Source organism: Pleurodeles waltl, chromosome 10 (genome assembly GCF_031143425.1).
Source record: "Pleurodeles waltl isolate 20211129_DDA chromosome 10, aPleWal1.hap1.20221129, whole genome shotgun sequence".
Classification (NCBI taxonomy): domain Eukaryota; kingdom Metazoa; phylum Chordata; class Amphibia; order Caudata; family Salamandridae; genus Pleurodeles; species Pleurodeles waltl.
The window spans coordinates 303824672-303839079 of NC_090449.1; the positions used below are offsets into that span (position 1 = coordinate 303824672).

Genomic DNA, 14408 nt, shown 5'->3' on the forward strand with positions numbered 1-14408 from the left:
AGATCATATCACGTAATGGGATGACTATCAGATACCTTCACCATCTTCACCCTTCTCCATTCCCTGCAGACTTTCCACTGGGGGCATTGGTGGATTTCACAGTTTGTAGGAACGGGCAGCAAAAATGTTTGCTCTACCTATGCCGACAAAGCAGATAGACTGCTTTTTCTGTGACTATAAGGAACCCTTTCAAAAAAGCGTAAAATCGATGCCTATTGTAGACTACATATGGAGGAAGGGTCTCAAGGTCATGAAGAATCCCGCAACTGTTACCGTCGTCTTGCCCCTCTTGGATAAGAAATATAGGGCACCAGATGATGCCCCAGCATGCCTGACTGGTCATCCTAAGCTGAATTCTGTTATTGTTCAAGCAGCTTAGCGCAGGTCTCGAAATCCTTCAGCTCCAATCTCTGCTCCACCTGATAAGGAAGGGAGAAGGCTTGATAATATTGGGAAGCGTTTCTCATTGATGTCATTCCTTAGAGTGAAAATGTCAAACTCATTAGCTGTTATAGGAAGATATGACAAGCAGCTTTGGGCTGACATAGCTCCTTACATAGACCAACATCCGGAGGAAATCAAAAGCAGAAGCGCTGAAGATAGTACAGGAGGGGGAAAAGGCTTCAGCGGAAGTCATCAACTGTGCAATGGATATTGCTACTACGGCTTTTCGTCATCTGGCAAGCACAGCTGTTTTAAGGAGGCAGGGCAGGGCCACAAGCTAAAAGAATCTCCTCGATCTGCTTCGGCTTAATTAAAAGTGTCAGGAAGATTCTTGGACTTCTGCCATTCGCTGCCAGAAGAATTCTTGTACAAGCCCTAGTTCTCTCCCGCCTGGACTACGGGAACTCTCTATCTTAGTTCTCCAGATTATGTAATAAAGAGGCTGCAGGTTACGCATAACGCGGCAGCTAGACTTCTCATGAATACCCCAAGGCATCTTTCCGCTAAACCAGCACTTGCAGCTCTTCATTGGCTCCCGATTAAGCAGCACATTCAGTTTAAAGCTCTGTGTCTTGTTCACAGAGCCTTACACAATAAGGGTCCCCTTTCCCTTAGAAAACGGATCTTTCTTTACTCGCCCCTTACACCTCCTTAGATCTCGTTCTTCTCGACAGGTTTACATCCCTTCGGTCAAGAGATCATGGGGAGGTCATTCGTTCTCCATCACGGCTGCTCGGCTCTGGAATGCCCTGCCCTTTGAATGCCGTCAGGAATCCTCTGAACTTCTCTTTAGGAGGAAGTTGAAAACCATTCTCTTTCCCAGTTAATCTGCTTCCCCTGGCTCTTCCGACATTCATGGTGTACTTTAGCGCTGGGATGCCCCTGGGTAGCCATGCGCTCTACAAATATCTAAACTAAACTAAACTTTGCGCATCATCTTTTAGACCAGAGGTTCAGAGCAAAATTCTTGACTTGCCTTTCGATGGGGAAAGCTCTTTTCGGGAAGCATGTTGATGAGGCTCTGCAAGCTATTAAGACAGATATGGACACGGCAAAGTCCCTTGGAACTCTGCAGTTCAGAAAGCAGCCCTTTCGGGGTGCCAGAAGAAGGGGATATCCATCCTACAGAGGTTTTTTGTTGTTGTGAGGTATCCATGGAACTCACTGCCACAATAGGACAGGCCTTGACACTTACTCCACTTTTGGCACTCTTGGGACACACAGGCAACATTGACATAGGTTTTAGTAAATATGTGGATTTTGCTCTCCTATTGGCAAAGTGTAGGATTGCCTTCCTGTGGAGGCCTGGGAGAGTGCAGAACTTCAAAGATTGTCTCTCAGCCCTAATCTATTGCAATGAACAACTGTCCCTGTATGCTGAACTGTTGCCTCCTCAGTCTAGACCTAGGGATGTTTGGGACCTGCTGCCTAATTATTTGTTTCTGTATAATTAATCGACTGATGATGAGAATCAGTGCCTTGACCACTGTGCGCACACTCTGTGAAGATTGTAACTCTGTGTTCAATATAACCTTTTTTTACTACATAAATATATCACCTGCACTGTAGATGCCAAATGAGTTTATGTGAAACTGTGTGATGTCCTTGATCTCTTACGGTGTAATGTCAATGATTTGACTGCATCTAGTAATCGATTGAAGTAAAGGATATAGACATATTTTGGCGACTTTTAAAATTCTAGCCACCGATTTTCAGATGATTGTGCTTCATCAGCATGTGTACAGACCTGAAGCCCAGAAAGATTTTCAAGAGTGGGACAATATTAAACATAAAGGTAAATGAATGGTGATCTTATTCAGGATGATTGTGTACTCTCCAAGTCAGTGATTGCAGGCCTGATGAGATGGGTTGGGGAGAGTAAGACACAGCACACCTTCAGTAGGAAAGAAGCTGAACTTGTGATGTAGGGCCTCACACCAGGAATAGCAATTTAAGTCGCAATATAACACTTTTAGTTATCAGTTTGAATACTATACCGATGAGTAGCTATTCACCAGTAGAAATCCACCACAGTAGGATTTCACAGCTTCAATAATCTATAGACTAATTGCTTTTTGTGCTGTTAAAATAATTTTTAAAACTTCCTCTTTAATAAAAAAAAAAATTAGGTTGAATTCAAACAGGATTCTTTTTGCAGAGAAAAACATGAAGTAGGCTACCTTATTATCCAATCCATGACGGGGGGATTCACTCGCTAATATACAATTTGAATGTGCATATTTAATTTCACATGCTGTAATTTTGCAAAGAATTCTCCTTTTTTAATACCACATCACACCTGCTGTAAACACTTATCTGAATGCAGCTTTCTAAACAGTTTTATTAGGAAAAACAATGACGTAAGAAAGATTTTGTTAATGTTTAGTCCACTTGTAGTGGAAAAATTCAAATAGTGTTTGACATGTTTTTAAACACACTTCTGTTCAGTCCTGTTGTTTGCTTCTAATAAAACAATTGCCAACTTCCAAATAATTTCTGCATCATCAATGATTAAGCATGATCAAGTAAAAATGTCATCCTCTGTTAAATGTTGCTCATGTTCTTAATTGATCACGTGATATCAACCTCACCAGATTACTGCACTAGCATCTCTATACTTTTCAGCTGTGTCTGCTACCCCGACGTCTCTAAACCTCCCCTCAGTTTACGATTCATACTAACTTTTTGTGCACTCAAAGTCTTTTTTGAAAATCCTCTACAGTCTCCCCTCCTCTCCTTAACTAACTAACCTGTTTCATTATATCTAATAAATAACAGTGGAAGACCCACACTGACTATTACAAGTACAACTGGCGTTGCCCATAATTTGTCCCCTTCATTATGCTGCCTGCTTGGGTATTCCAGACAGTCCATCTTACTTGTTTAAATGTGCCTTTGGTCCTACCTCATCCCCTCTAAATCTGCAGGGCATCTCAGAACTTGAGGTTCCAGCTATTGAAGTTGATTTTGTGGGGTAGCCAGGCCACCATCTAACATTTGTGTGTAAGGAGTGTCACAGTCCAACAGAGTTCTCTAAATGCCGCATATACAGTCAAGATGTTCCACTGACGCTTTAACTTCTAAAAAAAAAAAAAATCCTCTAGAGCCTGATGTACATCACATCCTTCAAAGCCACTGTTTCCATACCCTCCCATGGTGGGGCTTCAGGTATCTTTTATTGTTAGCCAGTCAGTCAAGTATATTGTGCATCCTGTGACCCATAATCCTAGGTCAAAAACATCAATAAATGTGATTTATAATGAACAATTTAACGATCAGTTAGAATATGATAATTTGTTACAAAGCATAAAACCAAATGAATAAAGTCAAGATTTCCATATATCATACCTACAGTGTATTATGGCTTATTGCTGTGGTTATAGTAGATTGATTGCATATGTGAGGTATATCATATGAACTTGAGCCCTTCATATATGAAAGGGAGCAAAGACGTTTTACATAAATAGCGTGTCTTTGGTCCGCAACCTGGTTGTGTTTCTGAAGCGGCTTCTAGCAGTTCTTCTGCAGAGAAGACTAGATGAGGCATAGAAATAGAAACTGTGCTGTTTGCACCTTCCCTGGTGTGCAAAGAATACGTTTGTCTGCGTCTTATGCTGTGCTCCTTCAATTAGGAACTAGGCAGCTAGGAACACAGTTTTCCATGCGAGTGATATAAAAGCTGTGTACAATCAAGATATGCTTCTCTCACAGCGAGATGAATGTGTTCTACAGAACTGAAACATTGAGCTAGTCAAGGTCTTTGCAAGAGGTGTGTTCTCCACTCCCTGCCAGTAAATTGATTTCTTCTCCAAAATGAGGGATTTGGCCTTCTTAATCTGGTGTAACTAGAATTTCAGAAAACCAGTGCTTGGAAAATATATTATGGATTCTTTATGGATTTTGCATGTATTTCTTTTTGCGAGGGGGGCATTCCACTCCAAGTTTGGCTCTCATGGTTTATCTGGGTAGTTGAACAGCCTAATTTGGTCTATGTGTAAACCTACAAAATTACAACCCAGTTTTCAAACTAGCAATATTTTATTGTGATATTAAAAATCAACCCCTTTGTTGTGACTGCAGCTTTCAAAGTTATTTGATGATAATAGCAAGCCTAGCAAGGATTTTGACACCAAAAACCACATTATTGGAAAGTAGTATAAATGTGATGCATTAACAAAATAGTTTGGGGTATTGGCTTGATTGTTGTGGAGTTCAATCAATCAATCAAAGAAATTTGTAGAGCGCGCTACTCACCTGTGAGGGTCTCAAGGCGCTGGAGGTGGGAACTGGGTGGAGGGGTTTGGGGGGGTCAGGGAGGGTCACTGGTCGAACAGCCAAGTCTTGAGGTTCTTTCTGAAGACCAGTAGGTCTTTGGTTTTGCGAAGTTCGATGGGGAGGGCGTTCCAGGTTTTGGGGGTGAGGTAGGAGAAGGACCTGCCTCCTGTGGTGGTGTGCTGTATGCAGGGGACTGTGGCTAGGGCGAGGTCGGCTGATCGGAGGTTGCATGTGGGAGTGTGGAAGTTTACTCTTTCATTGAGGTAGGTTGGGCCGGTGTTGTGGAGGCATTTGTGTGCGTGGATGAGGATCTTGAATGTGATTCTCTTGTCTATGGGGAGCCAGTGTAGGGATTTGAGGTGTGGTGAGATTCGTTCGTGTCGGGGGAGGCCAAGGACGAGGCGCGCGGCTGTGTTCTGGATTCTTTGGAGTTTGCGTTTGAGTTTGAGTGTGTTGCCGGCGTAGAGGGCGTTGCCGTAGTCCAGTCTGCTGCTGATGAGTGCGTGGGTGACTGTCTTTCTGGTTTCTGGGGGGATCCATTTGAAAGACTTTTTCAGGATGCGGAGTGTGTGGAAGCAGGAGGAGGTCAGAGCATTGATTTGCTGTGTCATGGAGAGGGAGGGGTCGAGGATGATGCCGAGGTTGTGTGCGTGGGTTGCGGGGGTGGGTGCGGGGCCTAGGGCAGTGGGCCACCAGGAGTCGTCCCATGTGGTTTTGTTGGGGCCGAAGATGATGACTTTGGTTTTGTTTGAGTTGAGCTTGAGATGGTTAGTGGTCATCCAGTTGGCGGTGTCTAGGAGAGCGGCGTGTAGGTTGGTTTTGGCGGTGGTGGGGTTGCGGGTGAGGGAGAGGATGAGTTGGGTGTCATTCATATGAGAGGATGGTGATTCCGTGTGCTCGGAAAATGTTGGCTAGGGGGATCATGTAGATGTTGAAGAGTGTGGGGCTGAGGGAGGACCCTTGGGGGACTCCGCAGGTGATCTTGGTAGTGTTGTAGTGGAAGGGCGGGAGGCGGACTCTCTGGGTTCGGTCGGTGAGGAAGGAAGAGAGCCAGTCTAAGGCTTTGTGGCGGATGCCTACGTTGTGGAGGCGTGTGCGGAGTGTGTGGTGGCAGACGGTGTCAAAAGCTGGGGAGAGGTCTAGGAGGATGAGTGCGACGGTCTCGCCTTTGTCGACTTTGGTCCTGATGTCGTCAGTGCAAGCGATGAGGGCGGTTTCTGTGCTGTGGTTCTTGCGGAACCCAGATTGTGAGGGGTCAAGGGTGTTGGTTGCTTCGAGGAAGTGGGATAGGCGAGTGTTGACCAATTTCTCTGCAACCTTGGCGGGGAACGGGAGCAGGGAGATGGGGCGGTAGTTGGAGAGGATCTGTTCTGCCAGTACGTGCCTAATGTTTATTGAAAACTGAGTAAGGTTACCAAAACCTCTTAAATTCAGTTGCCGCAGTTGCAACATTGGACTAGAGTATTGCTTTACTTTTAACAGTTTTGTAGCCCATATCTGTTTATGCTCTCAAACGCATTTTAAAGGCCAGATAAAACAATAGTAGTAAAACATTCATTTGCTTTTTGTATTTTTGGAGCATATAGAATGTGCAGACTTAAACAAGGACAGGAAAGACGGTGAGCTGTGTGCTTATCTGGGCTTAGGAGCCGGAAAAATAGCAAATCCACCCAGTGTTAAGCTAGTTGGCCGATCCTGCTTGCCCTCAGCTCCCCTATTGTGCTACTAGATTTGACCTCTCCTACTAGCCAATACATTACACAGCCTTGTGTTGGAATTGAGGGTTTTGTGAAGGAATCAAAGCCTGTGCATGTAGGAAATGGAAAAGTTGATGCAAACAATATTTTTCAGTTCTCCTGTTTTTACAGGAAAAGAGTCTGAGGCCAGTGATATTACACCAAGCGGCTTTGTGCCATCTCTCAGGGAGAGCAAGAAGATGAGAAGGAGCAGCTGCCATCGCACACCAGTAAGTGCTGAAAAATGTGTTTTGTGTCCTGCCTCCACCAAACAAGAGATTTTTTGTTTTTCCTTCCAACAGTGCCATTCGTGGGTTGTATGAATGTTATGCTAAGACATGGTTAAAAAAATCTGCACGCAGTTAAACCACTATGCATGCAAGGACAAACCTTTTTGATTTAGACTGTAGTCTACTTTTATGGAATCGCATCAGCTACTCTGTGTATTAGTCACCAGAGATGAAGTATGAATGGTGAATCCTCAATGTAGACACCAGCATCCCATATTGTTAATCAATCAATTGTGGCAAAAAAAACTCAAGGCTGTTTATTCTGTATCCGTTTCCTTCATCTTGGTCTCCATGTGGAGTTCCGCTATTTAGAATTATTGTCCAGTGTCACTAGCACTTCGTTAAGACCATGAATAGATAATGTACTTATGCATGGTACCCCAGTGACTTCTTGCAATCGCAAGTAGATGAGCATATAATGTGTAATAATATGTAAGCTTTGTTGATGTGATTTTCATAGAACACTGGTGTTGGGGGGTCCAGGTGAGACTGCTTTATATAAAACAAGATTTGATGGATAGTGGCTAGGGGTTGAGAGAGAGTGGGGGTGTAATTTGGATGGGGCTAAGTAGCACACTGTGCCTCACTGTCACAGAGTGAGCCATAGGTAATAAAATGATTTGCTCAGAAGCATCAAACATCAAAAGCATGATTCAACCTCGTGACTCGGGATTCCATGGTTTACACTTTAGTCCTTCTTTATCACCTAGCTGCACCCAGCTATAGTTCATCAGCATTATACCACTTTGTGTCACTACTGGATTCAGACATATTTTCTGCATGTCTTTATAAAAGAGCTTAATAAAAGTGCTTCAAATCATCTATGCAGCAACGATTACATCCGCAATATTCCTTTTCTTATCTCCCTCCAAAAGCCAATTAGTTCGATTTTTCTTCTACACCAAACCTAATCTAATTTTTAATAACAGTTGTTCAAGGCATAATTTTAGATAATCTGCTGAACCATAAAAGACATGGAAGAGTTCTGCATCAGAAAGAGACTTGAAAAACAATAAATATCTTTGCTAAAACTATTTGAAGAGGCGCTGTTTTCACTTTCTCTGTACTTCTTCACAAATAATAATTCTATATTATAATTTGATCGGTGATGTTAAATTTGTTGAATTTGTGCCGGCAGAAGAGAGAACTTTGGGAACCAGGGTAGTTAAAAAGACAAAAATGCTTCAATGCAATACCTTGCTATACTTTTATAAAGCTCACTTTCCATAATAAATATAGTATTATTTTATGTTCATAGGGAGTAATTGGAATGATTCAGGATGAGTATAGTGTGCCCTGTATTTTCATGTTAAGGCACATTGGATCACCTCGTTTTGTATGTGCAACATCTAATAACTTGTAGCCTCTATTCAGGTAGCTTTTGTTGCAATTTTTGTGGACCTCTGTATTTGTATATTACAGAATGGCGAGTATGTTACTTTCTGTAATTGTGAATGCATCTTCATGCTTGTAGGTCACGTACATTTATATGCAATTGTTTTCCTCATTTTCATTATGCTGTGTTGTTTGTAAATAAGGAACTTTGTTTATTAATATGCATACTGCTAATAACAGTGTACACAAACGCTCCAAGCACATGCGCGAATGCCCCCAAGTGCCATAGGGCCTCTTTTGAGCACCATTAATCTCATTGAGGAGAGAAAAACTATAATTTCTTTTGGCAGGGATAAGCTGAGTTCCTGCCACCTTCCAAAGGGTGCAGACCCCATGTCATTGTAGCAGCACTAGCAGGATGAGTGCATATATAGTCTGCACCCCAGCCCTAGAAGATTTACACAAGTTGTGATACAGTTCCATGTAGCACTTACACTCTGAGATGTCCAAGTGCAACTTGATGGATTGTGATTTCACTTATCACTTGTGACTGTCTGCTGTATAGGCATAGACTTTGTGAGGGCCAGCACCCTTCCTTTGTTAGTTTCTAAACGGGGCACAGAGCGCCATTATTTGGGGGTTGTGCACCAAGGATGTGTACGGCTTTTATACTGGGCCCTCAAGTTTCCATGAAAAATTACTTGGTTAACTGGACTGATGAAGGAGTAACACTGTCAAAGCATGCTAATTCTGACAGAGACTTCTAGTTGCAGATTCCTTACCTTAGAATTTCCCCCAGGCATCAGACTGGATCTGGAGATTTTTCTTTGAGCAATACCCTTGCACGCCGTCAGGTGGTGCTGGTTGACTCAGTGTCCGTTGTTGTCTCCATGATGACATCGTGGTCGTATATAGGCCCCACCCCGGTGCACTGATGTCGGTTCTTTTTTTTTTTCTGCGCCAGCCTAAGCGCACATCCGGACAAGTGCTACCTTCAGTCACTTTTAGACCTTTTGTTGAAGTTTTGACTCTCTTGGTGCGTCAATATGTCTTTCCATAAAAATGGTTTCAAACTGTGCGACTCCTGTCACCGCATGATGTCGGTGACTGATCCACACCTCGTGTGCTTGTGGTGCTTGGAGTGCGACCATGACCCGAAGTTGTGCTCTGCGTGCCATGCCATGAACCTGAAGGCTTTTAGGGAGTGGTCCCTAAAGCTCTTGGTTGCCGGGTGCTCAGCTCCATGTCGCTCCTCGTCTCATTTGAGAGGGAGGTCTTGAGACTGCTCACAGAGCCACCGCTATTCGTTTTTGTCCTACTTCGAAGTCCTCTGGACATTCGGGTCACAAGAAGTCGAAGAAGAACAAACGTTCTTCGACTTCATCCTGTCACTCGGACAATGCGATGCAGGAGGAGCGTAGATGCTCCAGGCCTCCGTCCTTGGAGCCTGCTACTGTCGGTTCCGCACCTCCCCGAGTTTCTGGGAGCCAGAGTCACCTCTACCCAACACAGTTTTGTGAGGACATGTGCTTTATTTTTGGGAAAACCGACCAACCTGTGATGATTATAGGCCCAGGAGGGTTAGGGGGGGGGGGGGGCCTCTGTTTCTGCACTGGTAGCTTCAGCCTTGGCTCCGGAGGGCACTTCAGGATCCGTTATCGGATCTGTGTAGACGCTGGTCGAGCCATCGCACCTTTTCCCGGTACTGGCAAAGACGTTAACGCTTCCGTCGCGGGTCAGGACCACGATCGACGTCGACTCCCCCCCCCCCCTCCCCTCTTCTCATTCCCGACTCCGACCGGGACCAACATCACTTGACTCCGATTCTGTCTTCAACGGGGCCCATCTTCCCCAGATTGGATCCTGACACTTATACTAATAGTTTGGATACGTGAGAGTGTGGGGGGGGGTCGTAGGACCCTATAGAATTCCAGCTGGAAGCTCCTGAACTGGGCTGGGCTCAGGAATTGGGCTGGACCAGTGGTCTACATATCTCTCCTGTCACGGGCATGCTTTCTCCCCCTACCTTGGGTATGGAGGAGGGAGCCTCTTAATCAATGTGGTGAGAAGAGTGGCAGTCAAGACTATAACCTCCTGACTGAGGTGCTTCAGCCTGGGGCTTCTACATCAGAACTCCTTGCCCTTTAATGAAGCTCTCACTGGTGTCCTACTGGGAATATGGTCCAATCCCAGCACAGGGGTTCCTTTCAACAGGGCAATCGACCGCAGACCTAGGCCTGCGCCTAATAACCCTAAATTCCTGACCCAACACCCTACGCCAGACTTCTTCCTCTTCTGGTGTATTCCAATCTGCACACCCGGATAGGGAATCAAAAAAAATTGGACTAACTTGGGAATAAGTTGTTCTCTTCCTCCAGTCTGGCTTTGGGGTCCGTGAACACCCCATGTCCTTTGGGCTGCTATTCCATTACTTTATGGGATACGGTCGCGCAGGTGGTGCCACAGGTCTGGGAGGAGGCCCAGACCATTGTCTCCCAAGCTGTTGCCCGCAGGAGAGATGCAGCCAAGTTTAAAATATGTTGTGGGCTGGACACGACCGACACACTAGGAAGATCAGTTGAATTGACAGTGGCCTTGAGGCGCCATGCTTGGTTGAGGACGTCTGGCTTTTCAGGGGATGTCCAGCAATCGCTTATGGACATGCCCTTCCATAGCAAAGTGGACTTAGCGCTCCAGTGCTTTAAGGAGTCCTGGGCTATGGCTCGGTCCCTTGGCCTCGCAGCTGCTCCTCGCCCCCTCAGTCTGCTTTTCACCCCATTAGTGGCTACAGAAGGGGCACCCAAACGCATACATTTCCCTCCAGCCACCGTGCCGTGCATGCTGCCCAGCCTCTGCCCAGCCACATACGTGGGATCCAACATGCCTGTGGATCAGGTAGCCAGTGGTCGGCGCAGTCTACCCCACCCCACCACAGCTGCAGCCTCCAAAACTACCTAGTCCATCCTTCCATCCCGGACCAGTTGGAGGCAAGATTCACCAGCACCTGCCCCATTGGAATCCATCACAAAGGACAGATCGGTTTTGCAAATAGTCTGAAGAGGCAGATCCCTCCCCTTCAAAACTACCCCTCCGGACATGCCACCATCCTGTGATCGGATGATGGAGGATCACTTGGCACTTCTCCATGAGGAACTTACGTCTCTCGTGGCCAATGGAGCCATAGAAAGGGTCCCTGTGTCAGAAGTAGGTTGTGGTTGTTATGCCCGCTACTTTCTGGCACCTAAAAATGACAAGGGCCTTCGCCCTATCCTAGACCTCCAGTCCCTCAATACCTTCCTCACAAAGGAGAAGTTCAAAATGCTCACTCTGGCTCAGGGCAGCAGCATGGGTGAGGTGGAGCTCAGAGGTGTCTGGTCTCTATTGGAGTCCAGGCTCCACATCAGTCTTCTGGAGCTCAGGGCGATCAGGCTTGCATTGAAAGCATTCCTTCGCTCTCTAAGGGAAAGTGGTGCAGGTATTCACGGCCAACACCACCGCCATGGGGTACTACAACAAGCGGGATAGGGTTGTGGGCCCTTTGTCAGGAGGCTCTACATCTCTGGACATGGCTGGAACGATAGGGCATATCCCTAATGGTTCAACATCTTGCGGAATCTCTGAACGCGAGAGCTGACAAACTCAGCCGTCAGTGCATGGTCTATTACAAATAGTATCTTCATCTGGAGGTTGCGCAAGGTCTCTTTCAGCAGTGGGGAGAACTTTGGTTACATCTGTTGGCCTCCGCAGAGAATGCTGAATGTCAGCTGATTTGCACGCTGAATTTTCCAAGGCGGCACTCGCTCAGCAATGCTTTTCACCTTGAGTGGAGCTCAGGCCTTCTATAGCCTGATAATATCACTTCTTCCCAGAGTTGTCAAGAAGATCAAGAACCACCATGCCCAAGAAATTCTTGTGGCTCTGTACTGGACATGAAGAATATGATATCCCAAGCTTCTGAGTATGGACATCGATTCTCCACTCAGACTCCCTCTTCGGGAGGGTCTTCTTTGCAGCAGCAGGGGACGGTTCCCCACCCGAACCTGTCCAGTCTCCGCCTCCTTGCGTGGAGATTGAGTTGTGACAGTTGACAGCTTTCAACCTTCTGCCCCTAGTCTGCAGTGTTATCTTGGCAGCCAGGCGTCCCTCCACCAAAACAGCATACGCCTGTCGTTTTGTGGCACGGTGAACCAACAAGTCTGTTGATCCTTTCTCTGCACCTCTGTCTGAGGTTCTTTTGTCTGCTCTCTCTCTTGTCCAGCAGGGTTCTGCTTAGATAACCCTTAAGACCACCTGTCCATTTTTGCTTTCCTCACGCTACCTGATCAACCCTCCTTGTTTAAATCTCCCATTGTTGGGAGGTTTCTCAAGTGGCTTACCCACATGTTTCCACCTACCCCGTTCATAATGCCCGAGTGGGACTTGAACTTGGTACTCACTTACCTTTGAGCCACTTCATAATTGTCCTCTGGTGCTTCTCACTTTAAAGACAGCCTCTCTTATTGCCATCACCTCTGCACGCAGAGTTAGTGGGCTGCAAGCTCCTTCTTCGAAGCCACCCTTTCTCTCTATCCATCCTGATAAAGTAGTACTTCGAACCAGGGCCTCTTTCCTCCCTAAAGTGGTTGTGCCCTATAATGTAGGCCAATCTATCACCTTACCTACTTTTCACACACCCCCACATCCTTCTCATGAAGAGGAGAGTCTCCACCACCTGGATCCAAAAAGAGAGTTGCTGTTCTACCTCGATCGTACCAAAGACTTCTGGGTGGACGATCAACTCTTTGTTGGTTATGTGGGTGCGAAGAAAGGACGAGCGGTGCAGAAAAGGACCATCTCTTGATGGGTTGTTCTATGCATCAAAATGTGCTATGCCTTAGCTAAGAAGCAACTCCCTGAGGGTTGGCGTGCTCACTCCACCAAAGCAACTGCTGCAATCACAGCATTAGCATGCAGAGTTCCAGTCCTGGAAATTTTCCAGTCAGCAGCTGGGGCATCCCTGCACACATTCATGAAACACTACTGCCTGGACAGTCAGGTCCGCAGGGATGGCTACTTTGGTTATTCGGTCCTGAAGGATTTTCTAGTATGAACTTGGTTCGCAGACCCACCTCCAGGGATGGTATTGCTTGGGTATCTACTTACCTTTGGTAACGATTCATCTGGTAGAGACATATTCTAGTTGCGCTTACCAACCCACCTATCCTCCCCGCTCTGTGAACTGATTTAAATGGAAAGGGACTTCCCTTTGAGGGCCCTAGTTCAGGCACACTATGTTCTTCATGGCTGCACGCTTCTGGCATGAAAAGTTTTGAAAAGAAACTGACATCAGCACGCCGGGTGGTGCCTATATACGACTGCGGCGTCATCATGGCAACCATGATGCCAACTACGGATGCTGAGTTGACCGACTCTGTCTGACGGCGCACAAGAGTACTGCTCGAAGAACAATCTCTGGATCCAGTCTGATGCCTGGGGGAAATTCTAAAGTAAGGAATCTGCAACTAGAATGTCCTTCTACCAGATAAATCGTTCCAGAAGGAAAGTAACTTGTTCGTGTGAAGCATGCATGTTTAACTACTGTGTTTCTGTGGTCTGAAGGAAAGCCCCATGGCAAACGACCTCTTTGGTTCATTTTCTGGTATCTCCCAGGTATCATTGATTCCTGATGAGTAGTGTGATTATCTGTGCAACCTGGAATCAGAAACTTTGTCTTACAAGTATTAAGGCATATCCGGAATGATTAGAATGCTCTCATTTGTAGACAAAGGGAAACCGTAGTTTTACACTGGGTCCAAGTTCCATTCTCTAAATGGAGATTTATTTAGGTGTTGTCTGCATGCATCTAGTATTATAGATGGTGCTGTTTGAGTACCTAGACACATTCATGTCGTACACAAAGGGTCAATAAGGAGACACAATCTATTGTTTTTCAAGTAGATTGGAAAGGAGCACTCTTGTGATCTAGTGGCTCAGTGAGGAAGGAATGGACCCACTCCGGAACACATGCAATCCTTCCATCCAGTTTTGCAGGAATTCAAGTATGAAACCATTGCTTACTGTGTTGTAGCCTGCTTACAGTTCAAGATAAGAGTTGCTGTGTGGTCCTTAGGCCGTCTAATGCCTGCCATTGTTATCTCTGTTTGCTCAAAGGTCCCATCCCCAATTGGTATCATATATTGGACTATGTTCTTCCACATGTACTCAGCACTACATAGTACAACATAACATAGTGGGGTTTAAGCCTGCAGTGACGTTGTGTGCTATGGTCTCTTCTGAGGAATAAATGTTTGAGCATTGTAGAATTATTTTTTTGCTGATCACAAGGCCT

General features: G+C 45.7%; 1 protein-coding gene across 4 annotated transcripts in view; it reads left to right on the top strand.

Moving 5' to 3' along the window:
* The window catches only part of SLX4 (SLX4 structure-specific endonuclease subunit), a 391720-nt gene that overhangs the window by 168298 nt on the left and 209014 nt on the right, over nt 1-14408 (top strand). For all 4 annotated transcript variants that reach the window (XM_069210471.1, XM_069210473.1, XM_069210474.1 and 1 more), the window contains one exon: nt 6588-6685. In XM_069210471.1, the coding sequence (XP_069066572.1) occupies nt 6588-6685 (98 nt within the window). The remainder of the gene's footprint in view (nt 1-6587; nt 6686-14408) is intronic.